This window comes from Sarcophilus harrisii, chromosome 2 (genome assembly GCF_902635505.1).
Source record: "Sarcophilus harrisii chromosome 2, mSarHar1.11, whole genome shotgun sequence".
Taxonomy (NCBI): Eukaryota; Metazoa; Chordata; class Mammalia; order Dasyuromorphia; family Dasyuridae; genus Sarcophilus; species Sarcophilus harrisii.
This window is the reverse complement of record NC_045427.1, coordinates 233733486-233757489: the sequence shown is the minus strand read 5'-3', so window position 1 is coordinate 233757489 and position 24004 is coordinate 233733486. Positions and strand designations below refer to the sequence as shown.

General features: G+C 40.9%; 1 protein-coding gene and 1 long non-coding RNA gene across 3 annotated transcripts in view; one reads left to right on the top strand and one right to left on the bottom strand.

Moving 5' to 3' along the window:
* Nucleotides 1-24004, bottom strand: part of RBM38 (RNA binding motif protein 38) — a 30465-nt gene that overhangs the window by 4841 nt on the left and 1620 nt on the right. Inside the window, exons 2-4 of one of the 2 annotated variants that reach the window (XM_031951678.1) lie at nt 23853-23976; nt 23015-23069; nt 10672-11375 (exon numbers count right to left, since the gene is read on the bottom strand). In XM_031951678.1, the coding sequence (XP_031807538.1) occupies nt 11369-11375; nt 23015-23069; nt 23853-23976 (186 nt within the window). In that variant the 3' untranslated portion in view covers nt 10672-11368. Of the gene's footprint in view, nt 1-10671; nt 11376-23014; nt 23070-23852; nt 23977-24004 lie in introns of those variants that run through there. The other variant, XM_031951677.1, reaches the window with a different exon arrangement.
* On the top strand, nt 11382-13335 carry LOC116421518. The gene is made up of 2 exons (XR_004231906.1): nt 11382-11789; nt 12901-13335. It is a non-coding gene; the product is annotated as an uncharacterized LOC116421518 (long non-coding RNA).

The window sequence follows — 24004 nt, the reverse complement described above, 5'->3', positions numbered from 1 at the left end:
TGTCTCTTGGTCAGCACTAACAATCCCCCCTTTTCAGGCAGGAGTCCTACTTCTCAGGACCTCCACAAGGAGGAAACTAGAAATATAAGAGAATGAAATGCAGCCGTCATTCTCTCCATGGCAATTCCCTCAGAATTTCAAGAAGATACAGTACAATAACAAAGGGGAAGCCAAAGAGGCTATCAACTTCTCTTATGTCCCCTCCTGGCATCTCAGGAGATTAGATTAGTTGATCCCCAAGGTCCTCTTCAACTATAACAACTAAGGTTTCTTGTAAAGAGTTCAAAGAAAATCCCCCTCTGATGTGAAGAATAATGGTCCTTCTTCCCTTCCCTATAAGCCTCCTACTTTCTTTCTTTTCATTTTGTACCAGAAATATCCCCCCTCCATTGCCCTTCAGTGAATGGTGGAATCTGGACTTCCATCCACTGCTCAGAGCAGGGAAGAGCAGCTATGGTCTCCCACTACCCTCGGGCAGAGAAGGCAAGTTTTACCTTGGTCTTCCACCAAACCACAAGTTTATCCCTGCAGTGGCTAATTTCTGTCAATATTTACCACTCCAGCCTGGCCTCAAATGGGGTTTAAACAAACAAACAACAACAAGAAGATAACCCAGCCTTCCCCATGGCCTGCTGGGGCAGGGGCTCACCATATGCCTGGGTTACTTTCTAATCAGGCTATCCTCCTTTGGTTCTGAGAAGAAACTAGAAGCTTATCTGCTCCAGTCACTGCAGGGAGAGGTACTGGGTGGAGGGTAGGACTCCCTGGTAGAGAGGGCAACCCTTATGCTATATGGATTCTCTGCCCAGTTCTGCCCAATTCACCAGCATCTGATGGTGTGGGCAAGCTCCCGAAGCTGGTTAGGAAAAAGTCCATGGAACTGAATGTGGATCACAACATAATATCCTCACTCTTTTTGTTGTTTTTCATTTGCATTTTGTTTTCTTACTCATTTTCTTTTTTTTTATTTGATTTTTTTCCTTGTGCAGCAAGAGAATCCTGTAAATGTTTATACATATTGGATTTAAAATATATTTTAACATGTATAACATATATTGGATTGCTTGACATCTAGGGGAGGGGGTGGGAGGAAGGAGGAGAAAATCTGAAACACAAGGCTATTCAAGGGTCAATGTTGAAAATAAAAAGCTTTATTTAAAATAAAAAAGGAAACAAAAAAAATATTAAGTTCAGACTCAAATCCAAGTCAAGATGACTGGAGATGGCCCAAAACATACTGGATGAACTTAGGAATTTTGATTTAAAAAAAAAAAAAAAAAAAGGAAAAAGTTCCAGGGTATCAAGCCATGTACCAGACAGAGAAAGTCTCAGGAGATCCCATTATAGGTGGGAAAGAACAGCTTTCCTTAGGGAAAATGAAGTTAATAATAATAATAACATAAAAATCAATGGGCATTTAAGTACTTGCTAAGTGCCAGAATTTAAAGAGATAAAGACAAAAAAAGAAATCATCCCTCATTGGAAACAAGGAGCAGGCAGGAGAAAACAGTATGTGTATATAAGCAAAAGCAAGTTAGATGGGGGCAGTTGGATGGTGCAGCCCTGAGTTCAAATCTGGCCTCAGTCACACTTCCCAGCCTGTGACTGAGCAAATGGGTGGAGGTGGGGAGTAGAAAGTACACTAACAGCTGGGGGATCAGAAGTCTCATGGGGAAGCTGGAGTTAAAGCCGAGCTTAGAAGGAAACTAACAAGAGGATCATTGTCCAGAGCTATCTGGTCCAATCGCCCCCATTTTAGAGATGAGGAAATTGAGACTGAAAAAATGAGATGACATCCCAAGGTCACATAGTAGCAAAAAGAAGAGCTGAGACAGGGTCTGTGACTTTAAATCCGTGGCTCCTTATTGTTGCTATTAACAAGTCACATTTGTATTGTGTAAAGTGGAAGTTTTGGTCTTTCCTTTTTTCCCCCAGATGGAGAGAGATGGACAAAGGAAGGGAGAAAAAGGTTTTGTTGATTAAAAAAATATAGATAAAATTTAATTTTAAAAATGTCTTCTGATATGTATAGAACAATTGTACATATTTAACACATATTGGATTACATGTTGTCTAGAGGAGAGGGTGGGGGAGAAAATTTTGGAACACAAGGTTTTGCGAGGGTAAATGTTGAAAATTATCTTTGCATATATTTTGAAAATAAAAAGCTATTATTTAAAAAAAAAAAAAAAAAAAAGTTTCTGTTGGGTGTCCCAAAAGTCCGCAGTATAACAATGTCCTCAACAAGTGGTCAAACAGCCTCCCAAAGCAAACCATTTCACTTTTAGATGATTCTAATTGCTAGCAAGTTTTTCTTCACATACAACCAAAATCTGCCTCCTCTGAAACCTCCACCCACCGCTTTTCATCAGGGCTTAGACAACAAATTGAACAAGAGCAATCTAGGCCTGGATGGAGAACCTAGAAGAGCACTTTGCTTCCTGTGTAATCCTGAACACTTTCTCTCTCCAGAACTCAAGTTTTCTAAGTGATAAAATGGTATTTGGACCAGATTATCTCTAATGTTGTTTCTCGTTCTAAATTCTATGATCACATAAGTCTAAACCTTCTTCCACACTTTTCAGATACTCTGAACCTCTCTTTCTTCTAAGAAATGAAAATTAATAGTAACTACAATAGTAATTCAATGACCAAATGAGATATTGTAGGTAAAGCCTTTTGATGGTCTTAAAGCATTGTGGAAGAGCCAGTAGTTATTATTTCTATTATCATAATCCATCCACAGCTAACCCACTCTGGAATACCCCCAGGAGCTCTTTTGGGCTCCAAGTTAAATATTCCCACTTCCTTCTGGTGATCTCCGGGTGGCCAGCCTGGTCACCTTCCTCAGCCCACAGCAAGAACGGGCCTCAAAAGGCTAGTCTCCACCTCCCTTGTTTTACAAAGGCCTGAAGGGAAGCCCAGAACTGAAACCAAGCCCATAGCTTTCCCCACTGCACCTGGGGGTGCAGAACAAACACGACATTCTAGATAGGGTCTGCCAAAGGTGGTCTATAATAGGACTGTCGCTTTTCATCCTGTTACACTACGGGGCTCTCTCATGTAGCACCATATGACATTAGCTTTCTTGGTTGGCCATGTCAGGCTGGTGACTCATTCTGAGCTTGCTGAAACCCCCAGTCTTTTTTTTTTCCATTCACTGTTGCCCGGCCTCCAACCCTTTGTGATTGTGAGGGTGGTTTTTTTGGGAAGCCAAGTACAAAACTATACAAGGTGTTCCAAAAGTCTTGTGCACTGAAGCGTTAACAGTTGAAACTGCACTAAGACTTTGGGGACATCCTGCCTATTTCTCTCTTAAATTTCTTCCTGTTTCTTTCTACCTAATCTGTCAAGATCTTTTTGGATCTGAATTGTCATCCTATTTTTAAATATCACTCATAATTTTATCTTTGTTACTACTAACCCTTCAATGAGCTTTTGTAACAGACCCATAATCTCCAACTGAGGAAGAAAAAGCATGATATGACTCAACTGTGTCAAGATACTCAGTATTTCTGGAAGTTTTTATGATGTGAGTTTTATATTAACCCACCCCTATTTTTTCCTAAAACTTGAGAGACAAAGGAAGATGTAGGTTTTGTTCCATGGGAAATGGACATAAATCTTCATAATCCTCACCTGAGATATCATCCTAAATGCCTCAGCTGGGTTCTCCCGCACCATTTGGATCTAGCAGTTCATAAACGGCTGAGCTGATATTTACCTCTTTACTCTTTTGCAAAAACCTTTCTTAGTAATAAATTCATGTCAGAAAAATTGGAAGGGAAATGTTTATCCTACTTAAAGAAAAAGTTTTCAAGAACTAGACCTAGGCAGGACTACTCACCTGAATTTATTATACTAATTATAAACTTAAATATTGAAAGAATTCAAGATTTCCTAAGTTATGAGGTCTGCAACTCTCCTTTCAACCTTTTTGGTGATGGACTTTGACTTACTGCGCCTGAAAAATTCAGCCAGTGATTTAATGTGATGAATTCAGCAAGAGTCCTCTGACAACAGACATTTAGCTAAATTCAGAAGCCTTCCTTGAAATCTTTTCAGCCTGGAAGGACTTGTCAAAGCTTCCTCTGCTGGTGCACCCTTCACGAACCCAGAATCACTTCTGAGCCTCAATGAGGAGGAAAAGCTTAATGGAAGATTTAAAAATTGTCCTTTTCAATTGTACATGTTTAACCCAGGGACTGCTTGATAGGGGAGGAGAGGGAAAGTGGAAGGGGAAAAAATTTGGAACACAAGGTTTTGCAGGGGTAAATGTCAGAAGGAAGGAAGGAAGGAAGGAAGAGGGGAGGGATGCAAGAGAGGGAGGAAAGTAGGAAGGAAGGGAAGAAAAGAGGGAGGGAGGAAGGAATGCAAGAGAGGAAGAGATGGAAGGAAGGAAGGATAGAAAGAAAGGATAGGAGGGAGGAATGAAGGAAAGAAGGGAGAAAGGAAATTAGATATAGATACACTTAGAGTACATGGAAGGTATCAAGGTATCCTTGGAGGGAAGGCACTAACAATAGGGCAACTGAAAAAGTCCTTCTGCAGAAGGAAGGTTTTGAGCTAAGTCTTGAAGGAAGTCAGGACATCTTGGAAGTTAGGAAGGAAGAACATTCCAGGAATGGGAGAAAGTCATGGCAAGGTACAGAAATGGGAGATGGGATGCCATATGCAAGAACAGTAAAGAGATCAGTATTGCTGCACATGGAGGGGAGTGATGTGTAAGAACACTGGAAAGGTGAGAAGGGTTTTAAAAGTCAAAGTGCATTTTTTGATTCTGGAGGAAACAGGGAGCCAATGGGGTTTAACGAGTAGGGAAGTGATGTGATAGTTTAAGAAGATCTCTTTGACATCTGAATGAAAGATGAACTGGAGTGGGGAGAAGCTTGTGGCAGGAAGACCAATCAGGCAGCTATTTAACAGCACAGACACAAGGGAATGAAAGCCTGAACCATGCTAGTGGCTGTGTGACTGAAGAGAAGATATATCAGAACGTTTGTGAAGGTAGAAATAACATTTGGTAACAGGTTGGGCTATGTCATGTAAGTGGGAATGAGGAGCTGAGAATAACAGAGCTACAAGCCTGAGTGACTAGGATGATGGTGATCCTTCCAGCATTTAGAACATAGGGAAGCACTTGGAAGAAAAGATAGATATTCTCTGACTTCAGACATCATGGACTGGTCTCATCTACATCTGGATAAGGGAAGAGAAGACTATCGGATTGGGACATTGGGAAGCTCATTGTGGACCTTTTGATAAAGAGAAATAAAATGTGTCTTCTTTTCAGCTTAAAAAAAGGGAGAAAAGACAGAGTTCTGTTTTGGATACGCTGAGTTTGAGATGTCTACACAACACACAGTCTGAGATGTTCTAGAGGCAATTGGTGATGCCCAAGAGAAAAGGGCTGGATAGAGAGAGATCTGGGAAGAATCTTGATAATTGAATCCATGGGAGGAGATGAGGTCACCATGTGAAATAACATTGGAGGAAAGGAGAGGAGGGCCCAGAACAGAATCTTGGGTACCCACAGTTAGTGGATGTCACCCGAATGAAGATCCAGCAAAGAGTGAGAAGTCATATTGAAGGAGAACCAGGAGAGAAAAGTGTCACAAAAACCTAGAGAGCACAGACAATACCAAACAAGAGGAGATGACAAAGTCAAAACACTGTGGAGAGACTAACAAGAAGGAGCGCTGAAAAAATGCTATTATGTCTGGTGAGACAGCCTAACAAAACAGGAGGGGCTCATCACTAGACCATTAGCCTCCATGTGATGATTTATTTTCACCATGGCAAGTCATGAAATCATGCAAGAAAAGCTACAATGGGCAAGGAGAGAGGTAGCACTGAAATCATGGACCTCTGGAAGTTAATGAAATCATTTGTTAAAGCAGGTCCTATAAATCTACATTCAATAACACTTTATTTTTATTTAATATTTTTATTTTTACCCAGTTACATTTAAAACAATTTTTTACATTTCTTTTTAAAAAATTTTTGCATTCCAGATTCTCTTCCTTATCCCCACCCCCATCTTCATTAAGAAAGCACATGTGAAGCTATTCAAAACATTTCCATAAAAGTTATGTAGTGAAAAGAAATAGATCTCCCCACAAAAAAATAAAGTAAAAAAAAAAAAAAAAAAGAGGGAGAAAGGATATGCTCCAATCTGTATTCAGATACAATCAATCCTTCTCTGGATATGGATAGGATTTTTTATAAATTCTCAAAGCAGTTGTGGATCAATGTATTGCTGAGAATAGAAAAGTCAGTCACAGCTGATCATCCCAGAACATTACTATTATTTTATATACAGTACATTTCACTTCCCTCAAGTTCATGGAAGATTGTCCAGGTTCTTCTGATAGCATTCTGCTCATCATTTTTCATAGAATAATAAACCATAATAACATACCACAATTTGTTCATCCATTCCCCAGCTGAGGGGGCATCCTCTCAGTTTCCTTTTTTTTTTTTTTTTTTTGCCCTCAGAAGAGAGCTGCTATAAATACTTTTGTATATAAAGGTCTTTTCTTTTTTTAGAAATCTTTTTTGGGATTCATACCTATTAGTGATATAGTTAGGTCAAAGGACATGCGTGATTTTATATCCTTTTGGGCACAGATCATATCTTCTGATCATTTATCAATTGGGGCAGTGCTCTTATTTTTTTTTTATAAATTTGACTCAAAATTCTTTTTACAATTACTTCTAACTGTATTCCCCCAATTTGTTCTATTATCTTTCCTTTTGCCTTGTTCCTCCTCAAAAGTGTTTGCTACTGACCACTCCTCCCAAAATGCCCTCTCTTCTATCACCTCCCCCCTTCTCCTCCTACTTTCCTGCAGGCTAAGAGAGATTTCTATGCTCATATGGATGAATAACACTTAGTTTAACCTTCAGCTTAGATGTTATCTATGTATTTGAAAGTAATCTAGAATCATTTATTTTTAAATACCGCTTTAATTCTCCACTGGTTTGGCATCAGTCACTTTGAACTGAGCTCTGTATGGCTCTTGTGTAGCTATGGCCTACCCAACACGCAGTGATGGACAGTTCCTAATTCAGAGCTGCAGGCTACTAAGCTCTTACTCAAATGTCAGAGAATGAGCACATCAAAGTGAAAGCTATTCTCTGCTAGAATGAAGTAAAAGTAACTAAGAAAATGATATATACATAAAAAAAACGTTTGGACCTGTAATTTCAATAGTTCAAGGAATTCCCAGTAAGGAAAACAACCTCTACAAATGTTCAGCAGGCTGGTCTATCTACACTATCTCCTTTTGGGGGGAAGCAATTGGGATTAAGTGACTTATTCAGGGTCACAAAGCTAGTACTTGTAAGAGGCTGGATTTGAACTCACGTCATCCTGACTCCAGGGCCATTGCTCTGGAGTTAACACCTCCCTTCCCCCACAAAATATCTCAAATACATCTTTTGCATCTACCTTCTCAGTGCCCCTGTTCACATAACTAATTTCCTCTACACATGTTCTCTCTATCTAAATCCTATCCATTCTTGAAGGTATAACATTCAATTCCTGACTCTTCCTTCCAAATCTTCCTTGAATTCCTGAGCTCACAGGAATCTCTTCCCACCTCTGAATTTGCTTCCACTCTAAGTCTGTAACTTACTTGGTTTTTAGCATATTCTTCATTGATGACAGTCCTGGATCTATTTATAATGTTGTGGGAAAAGTCCCAAGAACAGTTCAAATCTTTCATCTATCATAATACTAGCTATATGGTCTTGAGCACATCATTTGCCTTTAGAGCATTAATCTGCAGAATTTTTCTTACAGTGTGTTGTGAAAAGTCAAAGGAGCACCTTGTCAATTAAAAAGTACTAGTTAAAAAAAAAATCTTGGCCAAACTATCTAATCTCGCTGAATTTCCCTAAATTTCTGCATCTATTAAATATAATAATTTACACTTAAGGAAGTAATAATTTATATTTCCTGATTTAGAGTTGCTGTAAGAAAACTCCATTTTATAAATCTTTAAAAAATACTATATAAGTAGGGAGTATTATTATTAATTTCTATATTATCTGTTGTATAAGCTAGCTCTCTTTCTCCAATTAGACTACAATCCATGAGGGTGAAGTTTATCTTGGACTTCTATGTATCACCAGGATTCACCAAAGCAGACAATTCAATATTTGCAGATTTGATTAAAAGCCAAAAGATTGCTCTGTCAGGGGAAAGAAGAGTAATTAAGCAATGTGAGTTTCTGTGTGAAAAACAGTGGGGGATTCCCAGTGACTAAACTCCGGGTGAGACATACATCAAACCTGAGAGGAGCTCAACAGGCTCCCACTGGGGACCAAGAACAAAAAATGTCCGATCCGACTCCCCCCACCGAGCCTGAGTAACAGAACTGAAGCTACCCGAATCACCAAGATTAGAAATAGAAAGCACAAGGTTGTACAAATCTTATCATAAAAGTAATAAAGAACAACTAAGCGCCAGATATAGGGCTTACAGTTTACAAAGGATTGTCCAAGAAGCAGCCCTGTAAAGCAGGAAGTACATGTTTAGCATTGGTTTCCTCCTCTGGGAAAGGGGGGATAAGAAAGGTTAAGACTTGCCCCAAGATAGGGCTTGAATCTACATCTCACTGGTCAAAGCCCTGCCCTCTTTTCCACTGAATATGGGGGTTTTCCTTTCCATTTTGAACAGTGGGAACAAGGAGTCCAAAGACCTAGGTTTTAGCTTTGGTTCCACCTCTAATTCATCCATATCTTAATTAATAGCCACCCCTTTCTGGACTTCAGTTTCCTCATACATTAAATGACTAAGTCAGAAATTCTATGGTTCTATATCCAATATGCCTTTCCCTTTTCGGGTAAATTCTTAATGAGTAACTATATAATTAATTTCTTATGGATAACAATTAAAAAGAGCTCTGCTGCCTTTTTTCACAGGCTTGAAGGTCATAGCAGATATCTCCTGGTCTGATTAAGATTGTAGTTAGCTCCTCCCAGTCAGTTGTACTGTTGTCTAAAATTAAGAAGCTTTTTTTCCAAAAAGGGGAAAGGGGAGAGGATGGGATTAATATAATAGACTGTCATCTACAGTTGCTGGGCATTTGAGGGATGCTATTTTGAATCAGAAGTCGGCAAGGTCAGTTAAAAAGGAGAAAGATGACTTGGAATAATGTTCTTTCACACAAAACTAAGACAGCTTTTTGGAGGACAGATTTAGCCAAAGAATGGAAGAAGCTGGAACTAGCACTGAGGTGGAAGGGGTCACTCGTTTATTTTATTTGTATCCCCAATGTCTTAACATATAGTAGATGCTTAATATGACTGATTAAATATAAGACAATGAGGAGGAAGAGATCACTTAGTATTAGGGAGCTGAGAAAAGGTTTCCCATAGAGATTCTTTGCAAAAAACATGGAAAGAAGAAAAGTCAAATTTAGAGAACATCAAGCAGACCTTTTTTTGCTGGATGTCAAATATATACAAGAAAATAAGATGAAATAGACAGGTAAGAGTCATCCCATGGGGGGCTTTGTTGCCAAAGTGAGACACTTGTACTGTAGTCAAGAAGCAGGAAACCCCCATAAGTTCAAGAGCACAATAATGATATATTCATGGCTAATGCTTCAAGATTTTTTTTAGCAGTTATATGGAAGATGGAGGAGAGAAAGGAGGCATTTTAGATACCAAGAGTTCTATCAGGAGACTTGTAGCAGCTCAGGTGAGGGGGAAGGAAGATTCAAGTAGAGAGAAGGGAGCACATTTTAAAAATGTTATAAAGACAGAATAGATGAGGTTTGGCAAGAAACTGAATCTTGGGAAGGGGTCACGAGAAAGAGAAAAGAATCAAGAATGACTCTAAGGGTTCTGAATCTGAATGATTAGAATAATTGTGGTGCCCTCAATTGAAATAAAGCTGTCTGAAGGAAGGGTAGATTTCAGAAATATTAAATAATGAGATTTTTTTCAAGTATCATTGAATTTTAAAAACTGAAAGGGATCTCAGCAATCAACTTGTTCAACGTATACTGTAAGTAATTTCCAATATGACAATATAAGCTTTATAACTCATCTCTGCTAAAAGGCCTCCAATGAAAGGGAATTCGCCATCTCCCACAGGGACCCATGCCATTTTGGAAAGGCTTCACTTTTGAGAAAGTTTTTCCTGACATTAAGATCAAATTATGCCCTTTGCAATCTCCATTCCACTTGTTTTGTTTTCTGAAGCTAAAAAGAACAACATGACAACCTTTCAAATTCTTGAATCTATCTTTGCCCCATTCCCAAGTCCCTAACATGACCGGCTTTCTCTCTCTCCACTCCCCCCAGGTTAAACATCCCTAGTTCTTCTGGCTTGATCTTCAAGAGTTTGAGATGCCTACAAAACATTCATCTGGAAATATCCAACAGGCAGCTATTGATGGGGGTTTGGAACTTAGGAGAGAAGTTAGAGCTGGATAGATCTGAGTCATCTGCAGAGAGATGACTAAATCGTTGAACCCATGTTAGAAAGGGAGAGAGAGTGAAAGGAGAAAGGAGGGAGAGAAGGAGTGAGAGTATGAGAGAAAGAGAGAGGGAGAGATAAGGGAGAAAGGGAGAGAGAAAGACAGGAGGAAAGGAAGAAGGAAAAGGAAAGAGAAAGAGAGGGTCAAGAGAGAGAACAAGAACAGAATCACACAATGGTGATAAAAATGACATTTATTTGAAAGGTTGAAGGAAAATTGCCACCACATGAATTCAATAGGCTCAAAGAAAAAAGAAACCCTAATCCACTTGGATTTGAAACTTCTGGATACTTGGATACTCTTATAATAAATTAATAAAAACCCTCCCCAAGTAATGGGAATGACTGGCATTTGGGAAATGGGGAGCATGAGATGAGGTTTGGTAGCTCTGTATCCCGCCTACTCAAGAGATGTTGAGCCCAGAAACGTCCATTTTCCTATCTTTCAAACACTTGGGTGCAAAGGCCTCTGAGAACTGACTGCACACCCAGCAGACAAATGCCACCCTCTGGCAGTGACCTCCATTCGGGAGAGAGAAACAAAGTCCCTTATGTTCACTGGCAAAGGCATGCACACCCAGGCCGCCCGGCAGGAACTTGGCTCCCAGAGGCTGCTCCAAGGGATGGCTTTAAGTAAATAAGCGCGATTCCAAATACTTTGCATTTTCCCCGGAGGAACGTGTCGGCGTTTGGCACATCGCGCCTCCGGTGACATGGAGGCTGCTGCGTCACAGCCCGGATATGATGACAGGCCTTCACCGCGCCTGAACGACACTCCCTGCCGTCAGTCCTGGGCTGCAGAACGGGACTTCTCTCTTCTACAGGCAGAGGCAGCTGGGTGGATGGAAAGCCCCCATTGGGAGCCAAACTCTCCTAAAACCTGAGCATTCCAGCATTAGAAGCTAGCAGATGTCCAGGAAGGCATGAGGTTAGAGGGGAAAATTCTACCACCAGAGAACTCCATTTTCCCTATCTATACAACAAAAAATGTATAGGGACAGACCCTTCCTGGGAAGTCAATTCATCAAGGCCGTTGATGGAGAGCAAAGGGAACGTCACTTTCCTTTCCTGACTGTCAGATACTTACTCAATTCAGAGGCACATTGGACTTGATCACAGGTTTTGTAAAAAGGGGATTATATCTAACCCTTCATTTTTATAAATAAAGACCCCTTCGGCCAAAAGAGGAAATGACTAAATCCCAAGGATCTTCTACAATAGAGGAGATTTGAAGCCAGGTTTTCTGCTTCTGAATGCTGGACCTGGATCTTCACTTCACCAGGATCTTCCTAAGGTACCCTCTAACAGTGATAATCCACATTTGATTCCACAAAGTGGTTTAAGGAAATCTAAGGAGTTAACCATGAAGCTCCCCTTTAGGACCCACTCAGCATGAGTCATTCAGGTCATGACTAGGGGATTGAACATGAGGGTCACAGGATTTAGAGCTGAAAAGGACCTTAGAAGTCATTTAATACAACACGCCTCATGATGAAGAAACCGAAGCTTGGAAAAATTAAATAGACCGGTATGAGGCTACTGGCAATAAGCAACAGGGCCAGGGTGGGAACCCAGCTCAGATCCTGACTCCTACTGTAGAACTACCATAGCTGTCTATCTGTTCTCTGGGCACTAAAAAAGAATGGACAAATCCAAGCAAATCATTCTCTTAATGTCATTGCTTTAGGCTCCCAAAAGGGTCAAGGATAACTTAGAAAGCAATCCCACAATTCAGCAAAATTAATTTTCCTAATGAGTCCCCCATTCCCTAAACTAAGTTACCTTTAAATACAACCTCCTCAACCTAGTATCTAACCTGCTGGGAAGTTTTGGTTGAGAACTTATTTGCCAATTAGAAGATTTCTCTGTGTTCTTGGTCACTCCCTAGAGAAAACTTTTTTATTTCTCCTTTGCCAAGTTAAGGGCAGGCTTAAGGAATGTGTTGATCTGGGTCCAAACAGAGTCTGCAGATTGCTCTACAACAGTACTTATTAGAAGGAAGTCATCCCCCTTAGGGGAGAAACCAACGCAGATGGGCAGAGGACAGATGTTTAAGTGGGCAGATGGTGCTGTAAATTAACAGGGAGAAGGGCCCAGCATCAATAATCCTCAGAAGCTACTCAGACTCTGACAAGTAGAAAAAAATAAGCCCTGTGTACTTGACTGTCTTTTGTTGAACCTTGGGAAAGCACTGGGGGGTTTTGAAAGGAATCTTCTGCATTCCTCTGCTCATGAGGATCACTTAAGAAAATATAGGAAGCCACACCAAACTACAGGGAGGCTATGGTGTTATCTTGCTAACAGTGGGACCTGAACAATGCCAGGAGAAGGGGTGTGATCCTGTGAGCCACATAGTCCAAACACAAACAGAGCTAACCCTGCCCTCCTCCCTTGTTCTCCTCCAGGCAACAAGAGAGCCACATTGTCCATCACCCTGGAAACCCTGAGCACAATACAACGGAAAAGATGTTGGAGGTTCAAATCCACACGCCTTCCTGAATATGTAGGTTCAGACCCTTCTTGGGAAGTCGATTCATCAAGGGCACTGATGGAGAGCAAAGGAACGTCATTTTCCTTTTGTGACCATAAGTCACAAACTGGTTGCTCAGTTCAAACAAATAGCAGAGAAAAGCATCTTGGATCTGGTCTATCCCCCCACCCCCCAAATTAAAACAAAAAAATAAATAAAGCCAACATCTGTGTACTTCCTTCCTCCCCTTCCGTGTTCCCCTTTCCTCCCACTAATCCACACTAAAGACAGATGTAGAAACCTGATCTTTTAAAGGCTAAAAAAAAAAAAGCCTGATAATATGACTGGGACCAAAGTAGTATCATATGGTGGAAAGAGCAATGCCTTAGTGATTAGAAACCCCAACTAATTGTGTGACGGCAGGCAAGTCACAAACTCTCTGAGTCTGAGTTTCCTCTCGCCATATGAGAATGACATTGTTGCAAAGGAATAAATAGGCTAATAATACACCTTGACTGAGTTTATAAAGCTTAAGATTCTAGACAAATTTGAGTGATCATTGCTGTTAAGTCAGAGAAATCAGATCCCTGAGACTTCAGCTAGGACCCCAGAGGAAGAACCCACAACAGTATCACAATGACCAAGAAGCTCAACACTGAGCAAAAAATAGTTCAGTCAAGGCAAGAACAATATTCATCTCTTAAAATGCAAAACAGCCTTAAACACATGTACACAGTCATATGAACTCATTTCACTTTTCAAAAGCCCCTGGGGACCTGAGCTGCTGGGTGATTGTCTGGGCTTTGGAAGACCAAAGAACAGCAGAATTAAGGTCCCAGAATTAGTGGGAATCCAAGGGTCAAGTCAGGGCTGCATACCTGATCTGGGTTCCATCAGTAACGTTCTATGTTAAGTTGTCCCCCTCATTAATATGTGAGCCCTTTAAGAAAAGACTTTTGCCTTTCTTTGTATTCCTAGTTCTTGATACAGAAAGTACCTATTAAATTTGTGGTTGTTAACCATGACCTTTCAGTGCCTCAATTTTCTCATTACCCCTTCTCTGAATACAAAGAATAAATAAATGCAAAGAAGAATGACACCCCCCCCCCCCCCCCCAGGGATGCCCAGAGCTTCCTGGGTCAGTTCTACCCCATCCCCCACTCCCTCTCCTAAGCCTAGATATGGAGGCAGTGGTCACTAAAAGTCAACATAACTTGATTAACAAGATTACTTGACCGGTCCATCTGGGAAAACTCTATTAGGAATTTTCTAAGTCTCATCTGAACAAAGCTATTGTTGTAGAAAATGGGAAGATAGGAGTCAGATTATAGTAAAGTTACATAAATTTCAATGGTCTTATTTCAGGACCCCTCTAGAGCAATCATTCATGGTGTGATAGAAATCTAAAAAAAAAAAAAAAAAAAAAAGGGCAGTGTGGTGTAGTAGATAGTCAGCTGGCCTCAGAGACAGAAAGATTTGGGTTAAAATTCTACTTCATGATTATGAATCTCTCTGTTCTCTAGGCAACTGAAAACTAAATCACAAAATAAGTGCTTATTAGATTGTTAAAGAGCAGCCAGGTGTTACAGTGGATAGAGCACACCATGTCTAAAGTCAAGAGAACTGCTCTTCCTGAATTCAAATCTGGCCTAGGCAAGTCACTTAATCCTATTTTCCTCAGTTTCCTCATTTGTAAAATGAGCTGGAGAAGGAAATAAGAAATCACTTTAGTATTTCACAAAGAAACTCCCCAATGGGATCACAGAGGAGTTAGACACAATTGAAATGACTGAACAACAACCAAAAAGCATCATTAAAGAAAATTTCTTCACTGGGAGGCTCCTGATACCATTAAAAATAATCCAAAGAAAAAGTCAACCTTGAAGGAAGTTTCTACTGTTATATCCCAGAAATCTGTGAATTTTAACATTGATTATCTATGACTTTGATTAAGCCATAAATGACACGTTTATATACTTATCAGAACATTAACTTAAAATGGTATTATATTACACAGTGAATGCCAGAAGTCACAAAGTCTTGATAAGCTTGATTCTAGGTTGAAATTTAATAGACAGATATAAAGTCGTACTTGGGTTCCAAAATCAATGTCCCGGACAGGATAGGGGGACAAGTATAGCTAAATGGTTCAGATAAAACTACCTTGGGGTTGAGTGACCTGTAAAGTTTTACATGAGTCAAAGTGAGCTATGGCATCAGCAAAGCTAATTCGACATTGAGCTGCAATTAGAAGGGGATCAGGGCTAGGATGAGGGAAATGATGGTTCTGCTATAACATGGCCTGCTCAGACCCCACTGGGAGTACTGAACTCCATTTTAGAGAAGACAATGGATGAAATGAAGGGAGAGGATGGTGAAAGGTCCCAAGATCATGTCTGGAGAAGGGAAGACAGGGAGATGGAAGAGGAGGAGGAGGGGGCTTTTTAAATGCTTGAAGAAGCTGCCCCATGGAAGGTAAAGTAACAAATTCCCTTCTTAAATCTACTGAGAGACTTTAGGTCAAGATATTTTAACCTCTCTGTTCTCCCATTTCTCAGTAACCTCCACTGAACGCCTACTGCTCTGATAGATGGATGATAGATATAGCGGGAGGATTTAGTAACCCTCACAGCTAGCATTTATACAGCCCTTTGATGTCTGCAAAATGCTTTACAGGCTCAGCACAGTGCCTGGCACATAGATGGCACTTGATACATGCTTGCTGATTTGACATTCCTTATTTTGTACTGTTTGATATTGTGTCATGAGTGACAGAACCTTAGAACTGAAACGAATGTTAAGAGTCCATGAAGTCCGGCCTCCAAACAAATGTGCCCTATGGTCATCTAGTTTCACCACTTTCCTAGGCAGCCCTCCTTGCCTTTCACACTGAATTTTAACTTCCTACTAGTCAAAACTTAGGAAGGAAATTTGGAATCATAGGAAAAAAATCCTGGACCTAGTTTGAATCTCAGCTGCAATAATTACTAACATCACAACTCTGGGCAAAGGCCCTTTAAGGTCTCTGAGATTCAAACACCTCATCTGTGAAACATATCCTTCCTGGACTTAGACTATCTCTCAGAATTGAAATAAGGAAAATTGCTTTGTCAACTTTTGAAAAGTGTGAGATAGTATAATGGTTTTTCCCCTCTACAGTTCTCAACTCACCTCCAGCATTAAACAAGAACAAATAAATTATACCATTCAATAATAATAATGGCACCCCGACCATGCCTCAGGTCACACTTGAACCCAGGTCCTTTCACTCCAACTCTAGTGCTTTCCCTGCTACATCCTGTTTCCCAACAACAAAACTTGTTGGTTTTTAGAAGAGGAGAGAATAAACATTTATATAATGTTTTGTATGTATTGGATACTATGCTAAGCATTTTACAACAATTATTTCATTTGAGACTCATAACAATCCTGAGAAAAAGGTGCTCTAATTATTGTTGAGAAAACTGACACAGACATAGATCCAATGACTTTCCCAGAATCACAAAGCTAGTAAACTCAGGTCTTCTTGACTCAAAGTACAGTGTTCTTTCTATTCATTGTACCACTTAGCTGCCTCAGTGCTTAACAGTAATGCTTTTTCATTCATCCATTAAACAAACGTTTAATTTAAACAAAATGTTTAATACATATGAATGCATGTTTACCCAAGTGGATCTAGACTGGAGGGTAGAGATGACTGGTTAAGCCATTAAGGGTCTGATTCTGCCAAGGCCTGGCTAGTTCCTCCTATCTCATGGCAGAGATGCGGCTGTAGAAAGTACAGCCAAGGAAAGGACCTACATCCCACTGGGTACCAGCCATCATCCCAGAGGCAATAAAATGGACAAGCTACAACACATTATGGTGATATTGTAGTTTAACACACACACAGATACACATACACACACACAAAATTCCAAAAAAACATTAGATTTGGAACCAGAAGCCTGCAGCTAACAGATCTCTAAGATCTAGCTCAAAATTCCAGGTTATCTTCCCAATGACCTATTTCCTAATTACCTGGGTTAGCTTCCCCATGATCTCTGTACCTGTCACTAACCCTTAACCCCAATTCCAATGGTTGCCTGCTGGCTCTAAAATGCCCATTTTCAGATGCTCAGAGCCCCTCTGCCTCTCGTCCCTTCACTCCTCCCTGTGTTCTACTATAACCTCCACCATGATGAGTGAGTTCCAAGTGGCCTTTGCCAAGTCTTTACTCTCTGGGGTCTGGTGGGAACAAGGCGGCAGGCCTGACAGGTTTTCCATCTGTTGCCGATGCCCAATGGTGCCTGAACGCCAAGCAACTCCTCCACCACCCTGTGTGCAGGATTTCTAAATAAAACTCCCCACTTTGCGTGTCTAGGGCCAAGCTGGAAAGGCAGTCTCCTGAAGTTTCAGGCCTGGGTGTTCTTTCACACCCAGCACAAGAGGAAATATTTCTAAAGTGCAAGCGTGTAGGCCAGTAGGGGATGGGGAGGGGCCTGGGCTTGGGAACAAGCCCTTGGAAAATACTGCTGAAAATAACTGCAAAAGAAAGGGGAAAAAACCACCCTCTTTTCTGTTACTGGGCCTGGCAAACAGCAGGTGCAGGGTGAGGCTGCCCCCAAGGGTGGCTCCTGATGGAGAAGGGCTGTACCCCTGGCCCCCCACCTTTGCTTCGGATAAGCTGTAAAACAGGAAACTGGGGGACAGAGTTGGGAGGAGGAGGAGAGGCGGGGAAAAAGGGTACAAGGACACGGCTTGTCAAAGGCATCCTGAAAGTAAAAACAACCCATGTGACTGTTTTGAGAGTGTCACCACAGAAGAGAGATAAAAGTTGATTTCCTTCCATCTTTATTTTTCTCCTTTCTGCTCCAAGGGAGCAGCTTCTACAGAGAAGAGGAAGGAAAGACCCTGAGCTTTTGAGAGGAGCTCCATATCCTGCTTCTTCCCCGCAGCCCTTCAGAACAAAACCCAGGGGGATTCACTGCTGGCTTCAGAGCTGGGAAAGGCTTCCTGGACCCTCATGAACAGAACTCTACTTTCTGGAGAAAACACCTACAAATATGTTTCTAAGCGCTTCCAGGCCAAAAATACACCTTATGCTCCTGAGGCTCCCTTTGTCTCTGACTGCTGATGCACCTGGGAGAACTTTGAAGGACTAAGCCTATGCCAAGTACAGCCTCCACCTGGATGATTACCCCATTCACGGCACTTTGGGCTTCTTTCATTTTATGTTTTTACTGCATGGCAAAAGAGACTCTGTGGGCCAGTATTCTATACTCTCTGTGGTCTTAAAATCAATTCCAGCCTCAGTTCAGTTATTCTGCTCAGGGCTGTTCAAAACTCCTGGGTTTTTACCCCAGAAATACCTGTGACTAAGTTTCACACCCTATAGAACTCTTTTTAAAAGTGTTAAAAAAAAAAAAAAAAAAGCCAACTTAGAGCTTAATAAATTAATAAATTGGGGCAAGACATTAGCTCTCTGGGATTCATCTCCAGGTCAGTAAAAATGAAGGAGCCTGATAAGATACTTAATCTCTAAAGGCCCCTTCTTTTAGCTTTATAAACAAACCAAAACTTAACCATAACTTCATCTCTTGTGATCACAGAATCACAGATCTAGAACTGAAAAGGACTCCATCACCTTTCATTAATGTCAGAAGTTTTGAAAGCAAAACCTTGCCGGCAAAGCCAGTGCATTTTCCACTGTACCACCTTTGTGTTGATCAAAAGGATTATGATTTACATATTAACAGTTTTTCTCTGTTGTAAAAAGATCACCTATCCTACTAATTCCTACCCAAGTTAAATGCCACCTTCTACAGTACTCCTTTCTTGATGCCCTTAGGAGAGGAAAGTACCTTCTAGAGGGTAGGGGAAAGGAAGGAGGCATCTGGTAAAACTAATGGATAATACATTATTTTTTAAAAATTCATACTGGAAGGAACTTTTTTTCTGCTTTCCTGCAGCCCCTTTCTCCCACTGGTGAGTTCTCCTCAGGCCTCTTTTTAGAGGAAGAGGCCACGGATGGCTAGTCTTCATCGCCTTCCCCGCTGTATGACTTTCTGGAGATCAAGCTTCATCCATAATCTCATCCTATCCATCTGACCCTGGAGCCTCTTCAGCCCTGCCAGCCCCCTTCTCCCCTTGGTGAGTCCATTCAGGAGCATCTGTTTGGGAGAGGGGCCTGTGTCAGCCAACCTTCATTCTGGCTTTCCTTGCTTCAACACTTACTGCCTCAGCACCTACCCCTTTCCAGCTCCCTTTTGTGTGTTGCCTTACCCTATTAGATAATAAGCTCCTTGAAGGCAGGGCTTGCCTTCATTTTTGCTTGAACATACCTCAATGCCTGGCACGTAGTGAGTGCTTAATAAATGGGTGTTGCCTTGGTTTCCATTTCAGTTAGAGATCAGTGAAAATAAAGATGCTTTTCCTACCCATTCAAGTTCATGGACCCTACCCTAATAATAACACTTTCCCATTTGGATCCCAAATTTGTAATGTATTTATGTATATTTTGTATTATAACCACCTTATAAGCATAATACAGTGACTTATGTGCAAGAAATGATATAGGAGAGATCATTGAGAAAATATGAACACAAAAGACGGATTGGTCATGAAGTGAGATTAAAAGATAACAGACAGCTTGTGCACTTACATATGGAGTTAAAGCATTTCCTATTAGAGGGGATGGACTCAGAAGGCAAGGAAAGGCAGGTCTACTTTTTAATACAGGATAGTAAAGGAATGGGTATTGCTTTACCATATATATCCATTCTGAGTTTTGTTTTTCTTTCTTTTTCAGTAGAGGAAGACAGGGAAGAGAAAGAGGAAAGGAGATGGATTCTAGTTAATTGGGAAAAATTTATTTTTTAAAATGACCTGCAGAATCAATCAATTAACAAGCACCTATGCCAACCATAAGACCTATAAAAACAAAAACGAAACTGTTCTTGTCTCCATGGAACTAGTATGTTTTGGGAATAAGGCAGCATGTATATGCCTAAAATATAAACTTTTACCTGGCTCCAAACCTTATTTCACATTCTTTCCTTTCATGGACTCTCAGGCAAACTAGACTAACTAGTCACTGAACTCAATATATCTTCTCCTGCCTCCACAGCTTGACAAAAGTTGTCCCCAGCACCTACAATGTATTTTCATTTCCAACTTGTAGAAATATATTTTCCTTGAGTTTTGCTCAAACACCACTTTCTTCCAAGAAGCCTTCTCTGATTTCCCTAGTTGTCACTGCTGCCTCTTTCCGCAAATGTTCTTATGTTACCTTGACTCCATTGATTCCCAGCTCCTCTGACACTGAAGTCACTATCATTTCCATTGTATCATATGGACTCTGTAAAGTTACATCTTTTTATTGGAGGGATCTAGTGGCTCCTCAATGGATTAAGGGTAAGAAAGACCCGAGTTCAAATCCAGCCTCAGAGCCTCACTAGCAGTGTGAACCTGAGCAAATCCCTTAACGTTTGTCTCAATTTCTTCAACTGTAAGATGGGGGAAATAATAGCATTTATTATCCTGAGTTGTTGGGAGGATGAAATGAGATGTCTGTAAAAAGCCTGGAACATAGTAGGCTCCATATAGGTGCTTATTCACTTCCCCCATAAGTGTAGTTCATTGAGAGCAGAATCTCTTTGTTGTTTTTTTTTCTTTGTCCTTGCACCCTAATGTATTCATACACACACACATCTATACACACGATCTAAAAATGTACACATAGACCCTATACACACATATAATAGGTACTTAATAAATGTTAATGGAACAAACTGACCCAGACTCATACAACAAAAGAAAGAGCACTGAAGTCTTAAAAAAAAAATTCCAGGATTCTCTCAAATATATTATTGACATGTTCTACTTAACTCAGGGTAGAGACTGAGAAGTTATCTGAGAGGCGCCCAGCACAAGGGGCAGCCGGAGCAGTTTATTCACTTGCCCGCGGGTCGGCCCAGACTGACCCAGTGCCAAGCTACCCCTCACCCCCACACCCATCATCAAATTATCAGACCTTTTCGTTCAGCGTGTAGCTTTTCCAGGCAGACAAAAGCAAAGCTGAGTCAGACTGCTTTCCTTTCCCCAATTGTTTGGGGAAAGACAAAAAGGGCGCTGACTCTTCGGGCTCATCGAGCAAACACCTGATTGCTTGCCTAGGAAACCAGGCATGGGGTTATTAGCAGCTCAGGGTCACACGGACAGACACACGCACTCTTCCTCCCCCCCCACCCCTCTGTAACTGTACTTTCAGTGACTGAAAAAAACCACCAGAGCAGAAGGCAGCACAGTTCCTGATTTACTGATCCTTGCAAATAAAGAGCCAGCTGATTCTCCATCCACCTACTCAGTGCTCAAGCCTCCTCTTCAAATTCACTCCTCCCCTTATTGTCCCTTGGCAACTAATATATAATTTAGAGTCCACGTTGTCATATGCAGCAAAAGGCAAGTGCCTATGAATTAGTAACAAAATGTTGGTGCCGGAGGACAGGGACAAAAAAACATATCAACAGTCACTTGCACAATTATGCAAAGTTAAATCCCTAACCTACTTTTTCCCCCCTTGGTTACCTAAGGACAGAACACTATGAGATCAGAAACCCAAAGGAGAAGGGAAAGGGCTTTCTGCCTGAATTACATGTAATGAAAACCATTTGGTGGCTTCCTCAGTCTCCCCTCCATTTCATAATAACCATCCTTCACCTCATTTGAACCTTATAATAGCCGGGGGAGATATGCAGGGAAGGAATTGTTGCCTCCTACTTTACAGATGAGGAAACTAAGGTTTAGAGATTAAGTGGCTCACCAGTTGAGCCTGGGCTGAAATCCTGATTGAAGGCCTAGGGCTTTTTCCATGACATAGCATTATCTCAACTCCTACTCTCCACCATTCAGCCTGTTTCCCTTCTAGATCAATTTAAGTCTTATATGCTAGGAGTGCTATATAATATATGGCATCTATGGGGGAGGGCAGCATATAACACTATGGTCTAGAAGGCAGATGTCATGAGCTCCCTATTACAAAAAGTCTTTAAATAGAAATTATATGAGTGCTTATCAAGAAGGTTATGAAAGAGCTCTCAGTTTAGATATCGGCTGAATTGGATGAACTCTTCCCAATATGAGTAACCATGATTCATTGGAACTGAAATGACAACTCTTTTTTCCAAGGACATGATACGTGGACTCAGTTGGGGAAAGGTAGCCTGGTGCTCATTAAAAAAAAATAAAAAAAAAGCCTATTTTGCTCTGTAAGCCTTGACACACACACTCCACCCCCGACGAATGTCCCTCAAAAAAGAAAACCCCTATCAATATTCTCTTTCTGCAATGCTACAAAGAGACCTACATCAATCATTAGGCACTTGAATGAAAGTGGTATGACAGGGTCTATTATTCTCTTGAAGTACACTCGTCCTTTTTCCGAACAGCTGCCAGACCCTATTAGATGTACAGAATGAGGGCTGAGCAGGGATGGGATCTGCTATTGAAAGGGGGCAGACAAAAGGCCCCTTTACATAGGAGATTCAGTCTCTGTATAACATCTGGCCAAAATCAATTTTTGACCTAATGTTACTTTCATTTACTATCAGACTTGGTTTCATATGTAGCCTGTCATCTCACTGAGCATTAGAACCTGGGCTGAGGCTGCCCTGAAAAGGCTTTGGGGGTGTGGTCAGCCTGCAGTCACACATGGAAGAAGCACTTCTGATCAAGGAGTCTATTTTCATAGTCTTGGGCTCTGCCTGGATTTTTTCCTTCCTAGTTCTCATAGTTTCAAGTTTCTGAATCCTTGAGAAAGTGGTCTTAATTTGTTAGCAGAGGGAGTTGGGCAGTTTGTGAATAAAATGAGAGTAAATAGCATTTAAATCACAGTAAAACCAGAGTATAAATGCACCATTTAAACTGGAGAATTTTAGGATGAATGCATTGCTACCTTCTTTAAAAAAAAAAAACAAAACCAGAAAACAAATGGATTTGCTCCTACCCTATAAGAATTATTCTGTCTTCCTACCCCCTCCATTCCCATAAAAAAAGTTATATTCACTTACCCATAAGATCTCTGGATAAAAGCAGGGTGTAACTGCTGAACACCAATTGTAAAACCTAGAAAAAAATAATATTGGAAGTATAAGAGGAAATATTGACAGTGATTCTTAGGTTGCTTTGAACATATGTGTATATACTCACTAGATTTAAGCACAAGCTGTCTTACACAAGTCCTTTATCAACATGCATTTCTCAACTCAAAAGAGAGATCTAGACAACGTCCCAACCCAGCCACAGATCTCCCCTAGGTAGAGCTGGTCACACTACTTAGCTTCGGAAGTAGGTATAAAAACTCTCTCTTCTTTCTCTTTTCATTTTCTGGAGGAAGTGACACAGCTCTGGAGGACAATTAACAGCAACCACTCACATTTCTACACTACATTCTCCCCGACAACCCCAGCAGCAGGCGGGGGAATTATTTTCCTCCTTTTAATTCTTAAGGATACTTAAGGCTCAGAGTTGACCTCTAGGCACAAGTCTCCTAAATGGAATATAGGGATTTCTCTCTGGATTTCTGGACTTCTCATTCAGCCTTCTTTCACATGCTCCGCTAAAAGTTCCAGTTTTTGGTTCAAGTTCTGTTTTGGCTTTTCCTAATGTAGGGCTTACTTTTTTCAAAAGGAGTTTCTGACTCTGACCCGAGTACAAGTGCCAAAGTGACGACTGGGCTCTCTGACTTTGGGGAACGTAAAAGAACCAACAACAGCTTGCTCAATGACAACATGAGGCAGAGCCCATGAACGTGCATTTTATGCTCCGCCGTCGATAAGTATGCTGAATATAGTAAGGTGAGTAGAGAAAAATGGAGGCAGAAAAACAAATCAAGGTTGTTCCTCTCACCGGTGTGAATACTCCTTGGCTTGGCTCCCAGGTATGCCAAATTAACGTTTGCTTTCCGGCCATCTATGATGGGGTTGGGGTCTTTACAAGCTCTCTCTGCCGCAGCTCGGTCCGCCATTGTAACCTGGAAGGAAGCGCATGAGTTCACAAAG